The following is a 21327-nucleotide window of genomic DNA, read 5'->3' as shown; positions in this document are numbered from 1 at the left end:
TTCATTACTAACAGAGGGTTTTGATAGTAAGCAGAAAACAAAAAGAAGTCAAATTGTGTGATTAAAAATGGTATATACATAGAGTTTAAATATTTTGACCTATGCTTTTATATCATCTTCATGCTAAGGGAACAGCTGACCAAGTTAGACAATCAAAATAACTTCTGTTTATTTTCTGGGCTGCTACCTGTCTGGTTACTCTTTCAAATTATTCTGTGGCCTCTCAATCTCTAACCTTCCTTTTCTTTTTCCAGGATATATTTAAGCATCCTGACTCCAGAGATTTTTCTCTTGAAATGGAGCTAAAATCTGCCAAAGAAGACCAGAGACATCCATATGGCTTACTGAAAATGTCAATATTGGGACCTTTGAAATGCTTGATTTTCTCTTGAAATTGGGTGTTTACTTTCAAAAGCCCAGGCTAGCTCTAGGCTTAATCTGACTTAATACATCCTGGGCCCAATTCAATCCTTGGACTGATTCTAAATTCATGGAAGGGGCTTCCCTGGTGGCGCAGTGGTTGAGAGTCCGCCTGCCGATGCAGGGGACACGGGTTCGTGCCCCGGTCCGGGAAGATCCCACATGCCGCGGAGCGGCTGGGCCCGTGAGCCACGGCCGCTGAGCCTGCGCGTCCGGAGCCTGCGCTCCGCAACGGGAGAGGCCACAGCAGTGAGAGGCCCACATACCGCAAAAAAAAAAAAAAAAAAAAAAAAATTCATGGAAGACAGTGGCTCCTTGAAAATTCTGCTGGTAAGAGATAATGAGCACTAAATAGGAGCTTCCCTGATACATAAAATATGTTTATGAGCACAGAGGTTGGAAAGATTAAGTAAAGGTAAGACTTGGCAAAAATGATTCTCTCTTTAGAATCTGGAAGTATTTCCAATCAGACCAAAGGCAAATTCTGTACCTCACAGCAACCTTCACTGTCTAGATTGAATTATTTGTTCAAAATCATCCATCGCCTCCTGGCCCTCGTGACTCTTTACTGAGTTTGGACTTGGTCACGCAACTTGCTTTGGCCAACAGAATGTGAGCTGATGTCCTCAAGAAGATGCTTTAACTGTGTGTGTAAGTCAGTTCCACTCTCCTTGAGCTTCAGCCCTCCACTACAATAACAATATCCCCCTCCTTCTTCCTGGATCTCTGAATGCAGGACAGATGGACTGCAACTGAGTCAAATTAATCCAGCTATGTTCAATACACCCACAGCCAACCCAGATCCCTCAGGCGACAAGGGCAGAGGATAAAGATGAGCTGCTATAAGCTACTAAGATTTTGGAACTGTTGCCATAGCAGAAGTTGGCTAATACACCCTCTGTTTGATGTCCTTTTGGCCAAGAATTTTCATAGAGTTTTTCTCTCAAATCCCACTGTATAACAATATTGCTTCTAGTACAAAGGAGACCACATTTCCTACTCAGATACATAATAATCCACTAGAGCATTGGTTATCATTTTTAATTTAGTAGTTGAATCATTTGGTTTTAAAAATTTTTTTCAAAGAAAATCTTACAGCGTCACCATTATATATAAGTAGAACTAGTCTAACTACATGAGGAAAATGAATCCCACCCTACTCAGTTATAAATCCACTTCTCAAGAACGAAGCCTTCCATCAATCACTTCACACCTCACTTCAATCAACCACAGAATGCTGAATGGCTACAATGTAATACTAAATTCTCAGGATGATATAACGTCCTCGGCACTATTATTAAACCCATTACAAGGATGAATAGTGAGAATCAGAGAAGTAACTAAATTATGATTTCTCAGGTAGAATGGAAGGGTCGAGCCACACTCAAAGCTAGAACTTCTGGCTTCTATAGATGTATGTTATTTCTAGCAGTACACTCCATAGGGTGTGCTCCTTAAAACATACTATAAGTAAATGAATGAATAAGTGACTGGCTGAATAAATGAGCAAATGAATAAAACTAAAGTTGCAAACAGTTTTGGAAACAATTAAAAGTTATTTCTGCAAGTTGTAAATCATATCTTGAGAGAGGAGAAACAAGAAATGCAAATCTTAATTCCTAAGGAAAAATAAAGTACTTGTCAACTCAAAAGAAGACACTCTGAACTAAACTCATCTTTCCTACTTAGACCTTAAAATGCTGAAGAAACTCAGTTTTTCAAAAACCACTTGCTTTTATGTGGGTACACCTGGCACCATGGTTTGCATCCCAAGCTACTGCTCTAGTGAAATTCTGCTTGGGACAAGCAAGGAATCCAAATATCAGGTCCTGTGGATCAAGCACATACAGTAAAAGACAGAAATCTCAAGACCACAGTCCAGTGAATCTTGACACATGTACACACCTGGGCAGCCACCAATGTTTTGATTGACATACAAAACATTTCAGTTAATATCACCACTTCCTGGGTCAGTACTGACCATAGATAAAACCACTACTGTTACTTCCATCACCACTGATTAGTTATGCCTTTTAGAAAACTTTATATAAATGGAATCATATTATATGTATTTTTCTGTGTTTGGTTTCTTTCACCCAATATCGTGTCTATGAGATTCATCCACGCTCGGTGATACTTCGGCATCATGTGAATAAGCTGTTACCCAACCACCTTTCAGAGAGTTGTCTTAGCATCCACTGAAGACCCATCTGCATCAAAATACTATTCTTTTTAATCCAACTGGTTTGTCAACCTAAGTCCATATATCTATGAGTGCCAGAGTCAAGATAGATATTGACCAAGGATGCTTTTACTGTTCCCACCTGCATACTGCTTTTTATTAATCTGGAAACACAGGTCATGAATATGACTAGAATCACTATGATTACTCATTTATTTCAAAAATGTGGACTACTGCCTTTAATCAGGTGAGCAAGTTTATGTAGAATTTACTGCATGTTTAGTTGATAGAGGTGCCCACCATCCATCCTTTATGCATTTGGACAGCCTCATCTTCGGTTTTTAATTTAGATTTGTCAGTAGGTGAGCTGGTGTACACAACTGGGTAGCTTACTCAAGAAGGGAACCAAGCCATTTGGGACCTGACCCCATCATCAGTCTCTTTACAGTCATTCCAGAAGGACAGCCAGCTAGCTGTTATCACAACTGCAAGTTCTAACCGTAGTTACTTCGAATCTGAAGAAAATCATGCACAGGTGAGTATGGCGGTCCATTTAGGTTACACTTCTAGAGCCTGTTGAGAAGGGATGCTGGCGATTCTTTGTTTCTCAAAGCTTTTGGTGGCATTTGCAGACCACCTTATGGGGGACTTCCAATCTTCCCCTTGCACTGAAGCATCCTCCCTTCAACAGAGACTCCAGGCAGATGCAGAAGGCGGTCCAACTCGCCTTTCCGGCGCCAGTGCAGAAAATGACAGAAGGCTACCTTGTTGGTGGTGTGCTTTTCTGGCTCTAGCGTGTGATTACATTGGATGGCACTGCCTGAAAATCAGTCTGAACAAACTTTGATTCACTCTTCTCAAGATAGAGCCCGACCACGTGTATTCCTCCCACACACTCTGTGCTCCTCTAAGAGAAATGGATCTCTTTCCAATAGCTGGAGGAAATAAAAAGCTGCACACTGAAGTCTCCACCTAGCTCCCACTTATCTACTGGACAGTTCGTTGGGACTTTCAGAATGTCCCTCCAAATACTTCTCTGCACACACAGCCTATTGTGACGCCAGAGGTCATTATATTGAAGAGACCCAACTCTACTGAAACAAAGGCAGTGCACAATTTACTGTTTTCCTTATCTTAAAAGCCCAACTGAAATCCCTCTCGTTTCTGTGGTCTTTTCAGTCCCGCCAAGCAAGAACACTTGGGCTTGCTCTTCCTTTGCCTGGAGACACTCTTCCTCTATAGGAAGAGGCCTCACTCCTGCCTTCTTCAGCGACTCACACAACATCTTCTCCTGATGACTGTATTTAAAATTGTAGGGGCTTCCCTGGTGGCGCAGTGGTTAAGAATCTTCCTGCCAATGTAGGGGACACGGGTTCAAGCCCTGGTCCGGGAAGATCCCACATGCTGCGGAGCAACTAAGCCCGAGCGCCACAACTACCGAAGCCCGCATGCCTAGAGCCCGTGCTCCGCAACAAGAGAAGCCACCGCAATGAGAAGCCTGCATGCAGCAACGAAGACCCAACACAACCAAAAATAAATTAATTAATTTTACTTTAATTTAATTTTAAAAATAAATAAAATTGCAACACTCTCATTCCACATGCCTATCTCTTTTCCCTGCTTTCATTTCCTCCTTAGCATGTATCAGTCATGCCGACACACTATATATTATACTTTTCCTTTACGCTGGAGTCGAAGCAGGGAGTCACCTGCTTTGTTCACTGCTGGATCTCCAGTGACCCTCAACACGCACACGTTAAACGAAAGCCCCGCTTCCCAATCACCATCCCCATCGTAAAGACAAGGAGACTGAGGCGCGGTGATGTTGTTACCCTGCCAGGGGCTAGACAATTCCTGACCAGTGACAGAGGCAGGATTTGACTCCAAGCAGGCAGACTCTGAATTACGTGCCAGATCTTGGGTTCTAAGCCCTTCATATGGATTATATTATTGAACTTTCACATCCTTTCTCACTATGATATTATTCCCATGGTACACAGAAGAGTGTCGAGGTCTACAAAGGTGAATTTGCTCACTCAGCAGGCAAACAGCAGAGCTGGGATTCAAACACAGATGATCCAACGACTCTTTACTAAACCGCCAACTGCCACCAAATGAACATACAGCAACGAATCAGAGAGGCCATCATTCCTGAGTTAGGCATTGTTATTCCTAAGGTGGGTCATGAAGGATGAGGGGAAGTTTATGAGGCAGAGAAAGGAAAGATGAATTTCCAGACCAAACAGAGCCTACATATGCACAATCACGAAATTGCAGTTTGGTACATAAAAACCTGGGGAAGAGCGGCGGCGAGGCGGGCAGCAGTGGGCAACAGACAAAGCGTGGAGCGGGAGCCGCTGGACTGGGGCTACATCCGAAAAGGCCCCGTGTGATGCCGTCAGGAGTTCACTGTAACTCATGAGGTCTGCAGAGCATACACTAAGAGGTTTAAAACAAATAAATGGAAGGGTAACATCTACGCATTAGAAAGATTCTTCTACAGGCCAGTGGTTCTCAGTCTGGTGGAGATCTCGCACCTCCCTCCTTCCCAGGGGAAAAGATTTCACAAAGTCCAGAGATATTTTTCGTTGCCCAAACTGGGAGGTGCTACTGGCATCTAGTGGGTAGGGGCCAGAGATGCTGCTATACATCCTACAGTGAACAGGACTGCCCCACAGCCATAATGTTAACTAACAGTGCAGTGGGTGAAAACCCCATTACAGTAAAAGTAGAGAATGAACAAGGCCGATGCATCATGCAACTAGAGAGTTCTATGCACACAGAGTTGATGAGAATGGCACCCTCTGGAGCTGAGCGGTGAACAGCTGGCTTGGGCATACATGGTGGACTTAACCATGGGGAAGGAAGGGAACATCATGACCAGAGGGCAGAAATGAGGTCCAGAGAGGCCAGGAGGCAACCAGGTAATAGTTATGACTTTAGCGTAGGTTAGAGCGGGAGGAATGGGAAAACAGGGAGAGATTTAAGAACTACTTAATTACCATGCATTTCTTGTTTTCTAGTTTTCTGAGTATCAAAAATCCAAAGTACTATGACTCCCTCAAAGAAAAGAAATATTCAACACTCTCCTAAATTTCTGATAAATCTTGAAGTATGCCATGCAATTAGGAATTCCAAAAGAAGGACTGCCAAATCAATTTGTCTGTTTAAAGCCATATTCCAGATGTCTTATTCATCATAAATGATAGTAGTCATTGAAATAAATGTTTAACAGCCAGCGATTAACAAAGTGGCCATACTTTAAAAGTTTAGTTTGCTACTGATATAGTTTTGCATTAACAACTTGGAGAACAATTACAAATTACACAGTTCAATTTTCTAAATGGATTATTTTGTAACTAGACAGAGAAACTGCTGAATTTTTTTCTGGCGTTTCAAGGGAAGATTAATACGATCGGATTTTTAAAAGTACATTCCCTTGAGGAACTGGTATATTCCTGTCAGAATTATGCAAGTCGTCAGCATTGCGTGGGAATATTAAGTATGTTTCTGGTGTGCTGCAAAGTCAAAAGCCATTTAGGAAAACAAGGATTTGATTTCCCATTTTTCCCCTTCTTTTGCTGATGATAATTTACAGATAATGATTTATTTATGTTTACAGAGTGAAATGGAGACCGCTACCTAAAAGGCAATTTTTTCGCCTTGCTTTTGTAGGCTGTATCCTAATTATTTTTCCCCTTGTGGGACTGAATGAATTAAGTGAGCAATTCACTTTGTATATGCAAATTGTGAAGCTCTGCAGAAGCTTCAAATTATTTCATTCTAAAATAAATAAATAAAGCCATTATCCTACGGAAAATGAAGAGGCATAAATCCCTTTAACTTTTGTAGGTTGCCTTTGAAAATAAAAGTCAGGTAAAAGCAATCCATTTCTGGGTCCGTAATGTTTTCTCAAGTACAGGATTAATAAAATAATCCATTACATTATTATTATTGTTATTACATTATTATTATCTGTTGAAATTTTCAGAGCACTCTGAAAAGCTCTAATAAACATTTCCATTAAAATTTTGCAAGACTTCTTATAATGTGTTCCAAACTTTTTCATATTGTCTTTCCTAAAAAAAGTACCAGTGGGGGCGTCCCTGGTGGCGCAGTGGTTGAGAGTCCGCCTGCCGATGCAGGGGACACGGGTTCGTGCCCCGGTCCGGGAAGATTCCACATGCCGCGGAGCGGCTGGGCCCGTGAGCCATGGCCGCTGAGCATGCGCATCCGGAGCCTGTGCTCCGCAACGGGAGAGGCCGCAACAGTGAGAGGCCCGCGTACCACACACACACAAAAAAAGTACCAATGGTTTTAATGCAGTGCCAGTAAGCAGGGACAAATGAGGAGAGACATCCCGAGTTCTAATCAAAAGTTGTCAGCGTAAAACATTTCTATCCACAAGTCTCCCCTCAGGACCTGGAACACAGCAGTTTAAGCAAACATTTTATAAAAGATTTCTTAAGAAAGAACCAGTCTAGACAGTTATATCCCAGCCCCCATAGAGATGGTTTCATTCTTTCCAAAAATATCTATATGCCCTTGGTCACTTAAAATAAATTGGACTAGCGCCTGTCTGAGGTACAAATTTGGACTGTCTTCCCTGAAGAGTGGAGCTTTATTTGTACACATGAAATAATTTAAATAATCTGTTCATTGTGTCTTCCTTAAAAATAAAAAGCCACACACACACCAAAGTGTACTTACACTGAAAAGTCTGCATCTGAAATTTACAGAGAGAATGGAGTCTGGGATGAAGGGCACTTTCCTAAGCTGTCCGTGGGTGTGGGATTTTGGATAATCTATCTGGAGACAACTTGGCAGTAGCTACAAAAATGTTAAAGGTACAGGATATTAGCTGACCATCTCACATCTAAGACTTTCCCTTCCACAAAGATTAGCATGAGCATATAAAGACAGATGCACAAGGTTTTCACCACAACAGAATTTATATTAGTAAAAAATTATAAACCTTTTTGCCCATCAATTTGGGTATTTTTAAACAGACTGTGGTGTATCAATATTAAAGAGTAGTCTGGAGCTGTTAAACTAATGAGGTGCAGACACTACTTATTGACTTAGAATTATAGTCAAAGCATGAGAGAAAGGGTGTAATTAATGTGACCATTTATTTTATCTCATAAACCAGAATATTTTGAATGTGAAAGAAGTTGTCACTAAAAGTTATATAAAGACTACAGGATTATCAAAACATCCTGGGGAAATCTGTATTTATGGTCTCCTTAAACACAATATGCATAGTATGTAATGAATTACTCTATTTTTGCTTTAAAAATGTGATCTATATATGTGCGAGAATATGCTTCTATTTGTGTAGAGAGTGGAAAGAGTTTGAGGGGTGCACATCAGTCTATTAGTATTTTTTTTTCTGAAGACAGGGACTAGGGCCAAAGGTAGGATTATTTTCTTTCATTTTACTTCATACACTTCAGAGTTGTTTACATTTGTTACAAGGAAGATGCAGGATATTTATAATTTTTAAAAATGAGTGACAAGAAAAAAAGAAAAAGAAATCTGCAAAAAAGTGTAAAATGAGGTAAGTGGATCTCTATCCTTTGTCAACACAACTTCTTGTGCAGTAACTTACTTGGTCAACAATATCCTGTAGTTTCTCCCACACCCAAAAACCATTTGACTAATTTTTTTACCAACTTGAGAAAACCCACCCTTTTCCTTTTGACATCATTTACAGAGAGCTTCTGTATGTTCTTGGATTATAGTCAAGTGTTTCCACATAAACACAAATGTGAAATCACATAGATCAAGTCCTAGAGATACAGGCTTTTAAGAAATTCATGTAAGAAATACATAAGAATGGGGAGGGAAAAGCATTTATACATTCAATGAACTTTGTAGCTAAGTTTGTTTTTTTTCTTATTCTTATTTTCCTATGTGCATATGTGTGTTTCTTGAGATAACTAAGTCAAACAAACTAATAGACCAGTGACAGACTAAACAGATTACATTTTCATAAACCCTCAAAAACCTGAGTTTCTTTCCAAAATGCAAGGAAAGCTAATCATTTCAAATGATTAGTCTAATAATTGTGGGGTAGGAAAAAAAACAATTTAAACTGGATGATTGTTTTATCAGATTATAGGCCAAAAATGACTGGTTTACACACAAGTATTTAATTCAAAAGGGCTTTAAATTTAATCCAAATTAAATGAAATAATCACATATAAACTTAGCAAAACATGTACAGGATATGGAGGTTGAACATTACAAAATGCTGATGAAAGAAGTTTTTAAAACTCAAATAAATGGAGTGACCATGTTTATGAACTGAAAGACTTGACACAGAAAAGATGTCAGTTCTCCCACAATTTGATCTATAGGCTTAATATAATTATTTTCAAAATTCTAACATGGGTTTTCTGTAAGCACAGACAAGCTTCATTTAAAATATTATGGAAAGGCACTAAAATAGCTAAAACAACCTTTAGAAAAAGAATAAGTGGAAGCAATCATTCTACCCAGTATTAAAGATTAGTATATATTTACAGTAATCAAGAGAATATGATACATAGCTCAATGAGAAAGAAAAGAGAACCCAGATATAGACTTCTGCTAACATGCCCAAATGATTTTTGATAAATGTGCAAAAGTAATTCAGTGGGAAAAAATAAATACTTTTCTTTTTAAAACAAATTGTATTGGAATAATTGGGCAACCTTAGGTAAAAAGAATGAAACTCAACCTACACCTTATACAAAAATTAAACTCAAAATGAATCATGAACTTAAATATATAACTTAAAACTATAAAATTTTAGAAAAAGAAAATGTTCAGCATCCAAGGCTAGGCAAAGAGTTTTTAGACTTCACAGCAAAAGCATAATCCATAAAAGTAAAAGTTCAAATACTGGACCTCATTAGAATTAAAACTTTGGTTCTGCAAAAGATCCTGTTAAGAGGATAAAAGATAAGCTATGGAAAAGAAAATATTTGCAACCACATACCTGACAGAAGAGTAGAATCTAGACTACATAAAAAATCACCAAAACTCAATGGTTAAAAAAAAATCTATTAAAAATTGGTAAATATATATGAAGAGATATTTCATAGAAAAAGATATACAGATGGCAATTAAGTGCATGAAAATATGTTAAACACCATTAGCCATTAGGGAATACAAATTAAAACCACAATGAGATATCACTATCAGAATGACTAAAATAAAAATAGTGATACCACCAAATGCTGGTGAAGATGCAGAGACACTGGATCAGTCATTCATTGCTGGTAGGAACGTAAAATCCACAGCCACTCTGTTAAGACAGGTTAGCAATTTCTTATAAAAATAAACATGCAGCCACAATATGATCCAGTAGTTGCACTCTTGGGAGTTTATCCAAGAAAGATAAAAACTTTATCCATAATAATAAAAAATTAGAAACAACTAGTTCTTCAGTGGATGAATGTAAATAAACTGTGGTACTCTATACTATGGAACATTGCTTAACAATAAACAGGGACACAATATTGAAACACACAACACAACAACTTGGATGACTCTCAAGGGGATTACATTGCTCATAGCAGCACTATTGAAAATAGCCAAGACATGGAAGGAACTCAAGTGCCCATCAACAGACAACTGGATTAAGAAGATGGGGTGTGCATGTGTACACACACACACACACACACACACACACACACACACACACAGTGGAATATTGCACAGCCATAAAAAAGAATGAAATACTGCCATATCCAGCAACATGGATGAACCTAGAGAATATTATGCTTAGTGAAATAAGTCAGAGAAAGACAAATACGGTATGATATCACTTATATGTGGAATCTAAAATAATAATACAAATGAATTTTTATGCAACATAAAAACAGACTCACAGATACAGAAAACAAACTTGTGGTGACCAAAGGAGAGAGGAGAGAGGGGAGAGGGGAGGGACAAATCAGGGGTACGGGATTAACAGATACAAACTACTACATATAAAATAGATAAGCAAGGAGGATATAGCACAGGGAATTACACCCATTATCTTGTAATAACCTATAATGGAGTAGAATCTGCAAAAATGCTCAATCACTTTTTAGACTCCACATATAAGTGATATCATATTTGTCTTTGTCTGACTTACTTCACTCAGTATGACAGTCTCTAGGTCATCCATGTCACTGCAAATGGCATTATTTCCTTCTTTCTTATGGCTGAGTAATATTCCATTGTATATATGTGCCACATCTTCTTTATCCATTCCTCCATCGATGGACATTTAGATTACTTCTATGCCCTGGCTATTGTAAATAGTGCTGCAATGACCATTGTGGTGCATGTATCTTTTCGAATTACGGTTTTCTCCGGATATATGCCCAGGAGTGGGATTGCTGGATCTCATATGGTAGCTTTATTTTTAGTTTCTTAAGGAACCTTCACACTGTTCTCCATAGTGGCTGTATCAATTTACATTCCCACCAAGAGTGCAAGAGGGTTCCCTTTTCTCCACACCCTCTCTAGCATTTATTATCTGTAGATTTTTTGATGTGGCCATTCTGACCTGTTTGAGGTGATACCTTATTGTAGTTTTGATTTGCGTTTCTCTAATGATTAGTGATGTTGAGCATCTTTTCATGTGCTTTCTGCCCATCTGTATGTCTTCTTTGGAGAAATGTCTATTAAGATCTTCTGCCCATTTTTTGATTGGGTTGTTTGTTTTTTTGATATTGAGCTGCATGAGATGTTTGTATATTTTGGAGATTAATCCCTTGTCGGTCGCTTTGTTTGCAAATATTTTCTCCCATTCTGTGGACTGTCTTTTTGGTTTTTTTATGGTTTCCTTTGCTGTGCAAAAGCTTTTAAGTTTAATTAGGTCCCATTTGTTTATTTTTGTTTTTATCTTCATTACTCTAGGAGGTGGATCAAAAAAGATATTGCTGGGCTTCCCTGGTGGCGCAGTGGTTGAGAGTCTGCTTGCCGATGAAGGGGACATGGGTTCGTGCCCCGGTGCGGGAAGATCCCACATGCCGCGGAGCGGCTGGGCCCGTGAGCCATGGCCGCTGGGTCTGCGCATCCGGAGCCTGTGCTCCGCAACGGGAGAGGCCGCAACAGTGAGAGGCCCGCGTACCGCAAAAGAAAAAAAAAAAAAAAAAGATATTGCTGTGCTTAATGTCAGAGAGTGTTCTGCCTATACTTTCTTTTTTTTTTTTTTTCTGCCTATATTTTCGTCTAAGAGTTTTATAGGGGGAAAGGGGGGGGCAAGGATAAATTGGGAGACTGGGACTGACATATATACACTACTATATATAAAATAGATAACTAATAAGGACCTACAGTACAGCACAGGGAACTCTACTCAATACTCTGTAATGACCTACATGGGAAAAGAATCTAAAAAGAGTGGATATATGGTACATGTATAACTGAATCACTTTGCTGTACAGCAGAAACTAACACAACATAATAAATCAACTATACTCCAATAAAAATTAATTGAAAAAAAAACTGAATCACTATGCTGTACACCTGAAACATAATATGTGTATGTCCACTTTACTTAAATAAATAAAGCGAGGTTAGCTGAAAAAGGAAAAAAGAGAGAGAAAGAAAAGAAAAAAAGGGAAAAGAGAAAATAGGTTTACCAAGCCCAGGGTCAGCATACTTCCCACCATACTAACTGCCTTGGTCTCAAAAACAACAGACAATCGTCTCTCCACTTAGATTTCTTCCCAGTTGTTATTCATCTCAAAAAAGTAAAAGTGGGCACAGAAATTCTCAACCCCCCTTCTGGTTGGTGTAAGCAACTTTGATTTGCTGAGTGAAAACAATAAACTTGTGTTTCACAAGAAGGTCAGGAAGTCGCTGGAGTCCTTTGTCTCAAACTTAAGACAATGATGTATGTCAATTATTTCTCAATAAAACTGGAAAGAAATAAGTGAAAAATAAAGTCACTGGAGTCTTAATATCATTGCAATTACAGTTAATCAAATTCACAGCCGTCTCTGACAGCTGTGGGTGCTTGAGGGGTGCTTCACAGAAGAAGACATGAAAAATGCATGGTTCTGTATGTGCATTATTCATATATTTATTTTCCAATTTTTCATGAGAGCACCTTTAGCTCCCTTGTCAGTGAGGAAAGCACCAAGTTTTAAAATTCTACAGACAATTCCTTGCTTTAAAAACTTCTAAAACGAATCACATACATAAAGCTGGCATTTTTTTCCATAATAATATCTTTAAAAGTGAAACAAAAGAAGCGCTATATTCCCATAAATGCTACAGATGTCCTACAGGAGAGATATCGGTGTATATGCCACATCATCTATGTGTTGATCAAATAGCATAATATACAGTTCTTCATTTCTTTTGGAAACTGCTTTATTTGTATTCAAATGAACTCTGAAATCTGTTCACGGTGTGCTACTTATCACCCTAGTATTATCAAGATTCATAAATTACACAGAATTTAGATAAAAAATGCACATCTCAGAGTTACTCCAGCTTTTTATATATCCCCGAGAGATTAATACTAAACGTATCAGGCCTGAAAGAGTAAGGATGATGAATAGGCTACAGGAACTCATCAAGGGCTTGGAGGCTTCGTGTAGGTAATTCTTCCATTCTAATGCTTTGAGCTTCGGTTAATGAGCTTTGGTTAATGATTATTTGGTTAATGATAGATGAAAGAGAATGTGGCTTATCACATTTCCCAAAGATTTGCATATTAAATTCCAAAGCCAGCAGGTAGAAGTCTGGGAAATAGGGCAAGTTTGTCCTCAATCTCCCCTTACTTGTTTCACATTCAAGGGGAATCTTTTCAGTCCACTTTGGTTTTACATTTGAGTCTGTCCTCATAAAACTTCCCAATCCTGGCTTTCTGTGCTCCCATCCCCACGCACCCCATTTCCTCCAAATCAAAATTCCTTTTCCTGGTTTCAGATTTCTCAAGATTTTCTGATAAGCTAAATAAAAGTGTGACACAAAGACATCTACCTGTATTCCATGTCCTCTGTCGATTATATTCATAGCTTTTCAATCAATAGTTTAAAAAGTGTCTGCTATGTGTCAGGCCCTGATAAGGAGTAGAAGCAGACTTACGCCCCCACCAAAAAAATCTCTGCCCTTGTGGAGCTTATTTTTGGTGGTGTTGGAGTAAAGAAAATAAGAAACAACCAAGTAGATATGTATGTAGTGATAAGTGCTAAAGAGAAAAACAAAGGGAGATGGAGAGGGAGGGTGTCCAAGGATTCCATTCTAAATAATGGGGGCAGGCACTGGTCTCCCGTAGAGGAGGAATTTGAACAATGACCCGAACAAAGTAAGGATGTGAGCTTTGAGGATATTTGCTGGGAGAGACAAAGCAAAGGGAAGAGCAAGTTCGAAGGTAGGAACGTGTTTGGCATGTTCTGTGGAGAGTGAGGGGCCCAGGGCACCTGTCGCAGAATAAAGTTGGATTGGGGAAGCTGTGCAGCTGAAGTTAAACGGGCGACAGGCAGTCACATGAGTGATGTGTAGGCCATTTTAAGGACTTGGCTGAGGGTTCTGAGCTAGAGTTTCAGGATGTGATATAAGTGTTTGGAATAGACTTCAGAGGGCTGGGAATTAGGCAGCCTGGTGGCTTCGACCACAGCAGTAGCAACAGAGGTTGTAAGAAACATTGAGAGTCTCTCTGCATATTGAACACAGAGCCAACACCATCTGCTGATGGATTGGATTTGGGGAGTTCCTATAAAATACTCCTCACCTGTCCTCTTTCTTCTCTTAGGAATATATAGGTCTGTAAGCAAAATACAGTCTATTTATTCTTCTGCATTCAGAAAGGTTGGTATAGGGGATTGTGAAGAATCAGATATTTCTGGAAATATATGCAACTCTACCAAAACAAGAAAGCACTGATCAACATCAGTGGCCACACACAGTGAGCAAAGAGAACGAGTCTGACGGTATTCTAGTCCATTCAGGCTGTTGTAACAAGTCACCACAGGCTGGGTGGCTGAAAAACAACAGAAATTTATTTCTCAGTGTTCTGGAGTCTGGGAAGACCAAGGTACAGGCACCCGCAGATTCAGTGTCTGGTGAGGACTTGCTTCCTGGTTCATAGATTCTGTGTCCTCAGCTGGCGGAAGGGAGGAGGGAGCTCTCCCGGGTCTCTTTGATAAAAGCACTAATTTCATTCGTGAGGGCTCCACTCTCATGACCAAATCACCTCCCCAAGGTCCCACCTCCACATACCATCACAACTGGGGATTAGGTTTCAACACAGGAATTTGGGTGGTTGGGACACAAGCACACAACCCAGAGCAAATGGAGACTGTAAAGTTATAGACTGGCTGGGATTCTCAAGAGAAGAACTGATGCATAACCACAAGTTCTGGCTGCCTAGGGGTGAAGCCTCTGGCTGACCTTGTTAATTACAGTGTGAAGGCAATGAAGAATGAATGATTTTCAACCACAGCAGAAAGTCTGGTCACCAGGATGTGATGGACCTGAGAGGTGGAGGAGAGGAATCAGTGCCAGGTAAGGGAAGGAGAAAGGAAGCAACTCTGTCCTTGTCCTAGAGATAAACCAAACACCCCTGTGGGCATCTTGAGCTCCGTTTTAAGGCAAGACCTCTCAAATTAAAATGAAGCACGTCATTCCTATATCATTGTTCGCCATCTTGTTACAAGAACAGACGCTGGGTATGCACGGGATAAGTGGGACATATTACAGCTGGTCCAAAATGACTGGACATCAATAGTTTCAGGTGTTATAGAAATGGAGAGACTGGCTCAAGATTATTTTCAAGGGTTCAAAGTTATGCTCTCCCTGGCTTCCTGGATCACCGCTCCTAAATAATAGATTCGCAACAACTCCTTCCTGAGGACAAAAAAAATTTTATTTGAATAGTGGTAATATCTGGCATATGGAGGATAAACAGTAGAGGAAGTCTAGACTCATACAGATGTGTACTTGGGTTCTCCTTTGGAGAAAAGGAAGGCTGGAAATGGGGCTGACCTTGGAAGGTAGAACTTCGCTATGAAATAGCGGGGAAATGAAGCACATGGAAGATGCTACTCTTGACTCCCTTTCCTACTTATCTCAAAAGTCTTGCTCTGTGCTTTTCCTTCCCTTATGTCTATATAGATGCACCTTTAAAGCATAGCATACACTTTATGTCTCTAAGCTGAGAAGGAATACAGCTTGTTCTACTGCTTTTCATTATTGTATAAACCAAGGTGTCAACACAGGCCCTTAGTAAGATGTTGGAAAGTCACCACTTTTGGAGAATTTGCACAAAAGGGAAGGTTATTCACTTTCCCTCACCTGGCTAAATTTCTGTGCTACTGGATCCACCTCTTCCAGCTTCTTCCCCTCCCTCCTCACCCCACATTCCAAGCACTGACTGAGGATCTATTCTGTATCAGGCACTGTGATAGACATAATGAGATCCAATCCTGACCCTCCAGGGGCTTCAATGTTGGGAGAAGGGCCTACCACGCAATTGAAAATTTACAAAACATGGTGATTTCTACAGTAGAGATTGGAAAAACAACAACAAATAGTAGGACACCAGAAGAGGGACTTCACATCAGTCAATTATTTTAAACAATGAGCAAGTAGATATTATTTTAGAGATGTTTTGTCCTTGGAAAAAGTATCATTTGTACCTTTGTTAAAAAAGCAAGACAAGTTTTCAGACTCAATGAACTTGAGTTCCTTAGTTATGAACAGATTTCTGGAAAGCTACAACAATTGAGTCTTACCTTATGATAACACCTAAAATATGCAGCACGTTCATCGGAAAATTTCTCCAGTCTTTTTGGACCTTTGCTTGAAGCTTTCTTGAATACTAACCAACATCGCTGATAAATCTGCAAGGAAATACAAAGACAGCACTCAGCATCACTACTGACTCAGATATTACTGGCATTTACATTTAGATATTTTCTTTTTTGATGTTTTCACCTGTAAAATATTCATAAGCCATAAATGTGATGTTGCTTTGGGAAAATAAAATTTTAAAACCCCAAGCTGTTTCCACAATGGGTGTATTATGTCGTTCAGAAAATCACTGGAATCAAAAGAAAATAAGTATTTGGAGGCAAATTTCTTCATACTTTGACAATAACACCAGTAGACTAAACATTGCAGAAAAACTCCCAGAAATAAAAATCCCAAATCAGCGCAAATAATATAAGCATTTACGGCACACACTCTAATTTCAAATGCCATAGGCCTAATTTCAAATCATAGGCCTGATATATGCCAAAGACTTTAAGTCCTAGAAAGAGACAGTCCCTATGTGTCATGTGACATTCCTCATAACTGACGGTCAAGAGTTGGGCCAGACACTAGACTAGCTAATGAATGCTGAAGAACACCAACCAGATTCTCCCTCAGAAAATTCAACCCAGAGACTCAAAGATTATTGCCAGGCTAGGGTGCAGTCCAAGTTAATACTGTAAAAAGTTAATACTGTAAATTAAAGGAAAGAGAATTTCTGTTATTTCTTAAATATCCAAAGATATCAGTAAAATCATTAAAATCAATTCTATTGGCTTTCATCTTGCATAGTCACTGAACTTACCAAGGGTCATAAAAACATGGACAAAAGTGGAAAAGCAATGGAGGGAGGGTAGCCTTTTAAACAAACGGTGCTCAAATAACCGAATATCCATAGGGAATAAACAAACTCCTTAACCCAAAACACTCATACAAAACTTAACAGAGGAGGGAGGGAGACGCAAGAGGGAAGAGATACGGGAACATATGTATATGTATAACTGATTCACTTTGTTATAAAGCAGAAACTAACACACCATTGTAAAGCAATTATACCCCAATAAAGATGTTAAAAAAAAATACAGCTATTCGAAAAATTTAAAAAAAAAACTTAACTGAAAATGGACTTAAATATTTAAAAAACTATTAAAAGTTTAGGGGGAAAAAAGGAGGAAATGTTTGGGATCATGGTCTGAACCAAGAGTTCTTAGACCTCATACCAAAAGCACAATCCATAAAAGAAAACGTTGCCACATTGTACGTCATCAAAATTTAAAACTTTCGCTATGTGAAAAATTCTGCTAAGAGAATGAAAAGACAAGCTACAGACTGGGAAAAAAATATCTGCAAACCACATATCTGACAAAGGATTAGTATCTAGAATATATAGAGTCCTCATATCTCAACAGTAAAGAACCAAACAATCCAATTACAAAATGGAAAAAAGACAGACATTTCACCAAAGAGAATATACAGATGATCAAGAAGCACATGAGAAAATGTTCAACATCATTAAGGCTTCATGGAAATGTAAGTTAAAACCACAGTGAAACATCAGTACACACCTATCAGATTGGCTGAAATAAAAAATAATAATAATGCCACCAAATGTTGACAAGGATGCTGAGAAACTGGATCACATATTATAACACATTGCCGGTGGGAATGTAAAATGGTACAGCTCTGAAACACAGTATGGCAGTTTCTTAAAAAACTAAGCAAGCAACATAGGACTTACAATTGCACCCTTAGGACTCTATGCCAGAGAAATGCAAACTTCCCACACACAAAAAAAATGTGAACACGATGCATAAGCAGCTGGATTTGTAACAGCGCAAAACTGGAAACAACCCGTCTATTCTCCAATGGGTAAATCGTTAAACAATTTGGGGAACATCCATATCATAGAATACCACTCAGCTACAAAAACAGTATGAATGCGTCTTCAGAGAATGATGCTGGGTGGGGGGAAAAAAGCCAAACCCAAAAGGTTACATACTGTACGACTGCATTAATAGCATTCTTGAAATGACAAAATTATAGAAATGGAAATTAGATTAGTGGTTATCAGGGGTTAGGGGTGTGTGAGAAGGGAGCAGAATGGAAGAGGGGCTGTCTATACAGGTAACATGAGGGATCCTGGCAGTGATGAAACTGTCCTGTATCTTGACTCTATGAATGTCATTATCTTGGTTATAATATTGCATTGTTGTTTCAAAGATGTTACCACTAGGGAAACTGGATAAATGGTATAGGATCTTTGTGTAATAGTTCTTACAACCAAATGTGAGTCTACAATTATCTTAAAACAAAATGCTTATAAATTTTTAACAAAAAATGTAAAAGATCTTAAAAATTACAGCCTAATCTAATAACAGTTACCTAATTCTTTTGCTACCAGACCGAAGTCTAATTAACCACTAGACTAGGTAACTTCAGAAAGCCAAGCGGCAAGAGCCATTGGTAAGAATTCAAACCCAAAATCCTTTTCAGGGTGGAGAGTCAGCCATGCAAATTAACATTTTCAGGGCTATGGTTGGCAAATAGAAGACTTACCAACATCTCGCTGATGTCTGAATAACAGATGAGATCACCAGCTCCCTTAAAACCTAACCACCAGAGAGAGGACTGTAATTACATCGGGAAAGACTGTCACCCTGATTGTTCAAATAAAGGATGTGGAAAATAGGTCTCTCACTGTCATTCTATTATTGGCAACCCCTTTCTTCTGGACATGGCCCTGAAAATGTGTTAAAGACAGCACGCTAAGGTATGCAAGAAATATGCCTACTATGGGGAAAAAAATATTTTCACCAAAGGGGATATTTTATATTTCCTAAGTATGCCTCAACTTTTAGACCCAATCTTGAATGACAGTATTTCTACTTAAAAAAAGAAAAGAAAAAACTTATTCATTTTCTTCATTTCTTCTGTCTGAAGTCTATCAAACACAAGCTAAAGGTTCCTCAATTTCAGCAGGCCTAGTGATGTCCATCTTTGATTCATCCATATCACACTTAGGGGATTTTTGTTTTTCTTTTGTTCTATTAAGTATCAATAGTAAGAGCAAAAGTGCAATGTTATAATCAAATAACAGCAAGAGTACTATTGTATAAATTCACACGCAATATTGCTTATAACTATTGGCTGGAAAGTCACCCCGGAACAGATTAAAACATGTTGGTTCATCAGGAGATAAGGAAAACCCCAAAACTTGGTTTATGAAAAGGGGGTTAAGTGATTCTTCGCGTTGGCCCAGCCTCACTCAAGACAACTGTTAATTATGCAGATTCCTAGAGATCAGCCAAGGTCGACTGCATCAGAGCCTCTTGGGGTAGGGCCAGATTGGCTCTGTACCTTATTCCCCAGGGATTTTGTGTGTAATATGCAAACCAATGCCATGAATATTCATAAAGACTTTCAGACAACCCAGTGCTTCCCACGTGGGACTGACAACAAAGAGCCCTCCAACAAATGCACCATCCACGATGACGAGGGCCTCTGGGCTGTGTGGTTTCCAACAAGTGATGTGCAGTGGCTTTGGACGTGGAGCAGCGTGAGATGCTGTCCTGAGATACGGTGAAGGTGAAAGTGAAATCTGCTGAACTACAGTAAATTCCCCATTTCACCTGCCCTACACTCTCGGTCCCAAGAACAGAAGAGCCACCAAGTATCAGAGAATTAAAAACTTGTCCTCAATATTTCAAAACTGGTTAGAGGAGATGAAACAGGAGGACTCACTGAACATGGGAACATGTGGAGACAAGTTGGAGTAACACTGACATGGTTAAAAGGACCACAATTGGAGAATAATCTCATTTGCATAATAGCATAGGGCATTTTTTTCTTAAATTAATTCATTCAACCATCTCCTTCATATTTCATATAACACATCCACTGACCATCTATAGTATTTTTGAGCTAACATTTTTCTTTCCATTGACTTGTTTTTAACTAAAAAATGTTTATCCCAACCATGAGAGCAAAGTGCAGTTTCAAACTGGACATGAGGAGTAGGTAATCCTAATGATAACTATACTCTTAGAGAATCTAATGATGGAATAATTTTCATGTTGAAATATCTCACCTCCTCTGCAGCAGGGTTCTGCATTCTCGGCACAGCTGGCATTTTAGACAAGGTAATTTGGGGTAGTGGGAAGGGCAGGGCTGCTCCTCCAACTGGATGCCAGCAGCACACCCCTCCTACCCTGCTGACAACCGGAACTGTCTCCAGACATTGCCAAATGTTCCCTGGGGGGCAAAGTCAGAACCACTGCTACAGGTGAGTGCACACTGAGCCGTGACTGCAGAGTTGAAGAATATGAGGTTATGGGAATATCTTCAAAGTCCTGGCTTTGGACAAGTCAATCCACACAAGCCACTGTCGAAGCTAAAACAGACAAGCACATCACACAGTTCTGACAACCTGAGTGGATGTACATGAGATTTAGCAGTTACATAAAAATCTCCTTCAGTGTGTATTTTCTTGGTGGTGGTGGTGGTTTTACTACACCTAATTTTCAGCCTTAAATTGTCATCAAACCATATATGATTTCTGTTATTTTTTCCATTGTCTTCCCTTTCTTTAAAACTTGAGATCCTTAATAACTAATTAGCTCTGGTTTCAAATCTCTGATATTTTTACTAGCTACTTTTCCTAACAGAGTCTAGTCTGGTAAATTCACCAAGGTTTCCAGGGCCAAGGAAGAGCTGAAACAACTTAGAATTTGCTTGGAGTTTCTAATTTCATTAGCAGTCCATCACAATGTCTTGAACAACAGAGTCACAAACTAAACATCTATAGGACGTATCTTTTTTTTTTTTTTTTTCTTTTTCGGCCATGCCACATGGCTTGTGGGATCTCAGTTCCCTGAGCAGGAAACTCCCTATAGGATGCATCTTATGAAGATAACAGAAAGCAAATTTTGGTCACAAAATTTCTGTTAAAAGGAAAATTATATACTGCCTTTACA

At 39.2% G+C, this 21327-nt stretch overlaps 1 protein-coding gene across 3 annotated transcripts in view; it reads right to left on the bottom strand.

Annotated features, from left to right (window-relative positions):
* DOK5 (docking protein 5) overlaps nucleotides 1-21327 on the bottom strand; it is a 164021-nt gene that overhangs the window by 73004 nt on the left and 69690 nt on the right. For all 3 annotated transcript variants that reach the window (XM_089897086.1, XM_022597744.2, XM_022597746.3), the window contains exon 2: nucleotides 16336-16443. In XM_089897086.1, coding sequence (XP_089753212.1) covers nucleotides 16336-16443 — 108 coding nt within the window. The remainder of the gene's footprint in view (nucleotides 1-16335; nucleotides 16444-21327) is intronic.

The sequence above is a fragment of the Delphinapterus leucas genome, chromosome 15 (assembly GCF_059928025.1).
Source record: "Delphinapterus leucas isolate spDelLeu-1000000601 "Yukka" chromosome 15, BTC_Dleu_Yukka2, whole genome shotgun sequence".
Classification (NCBI taxonomy): Eukaryota; Metazoa; Chordata; class Mammalia; order Artiodactyla; family Monodontidae; genus Delphinapterus; species Delphinapterus leucas.
The sequence above is the reverse complement of the archived record's forward strand: the minus strand, read 5'-3'. Positions and strand labels throughout refer to the sequence as shown.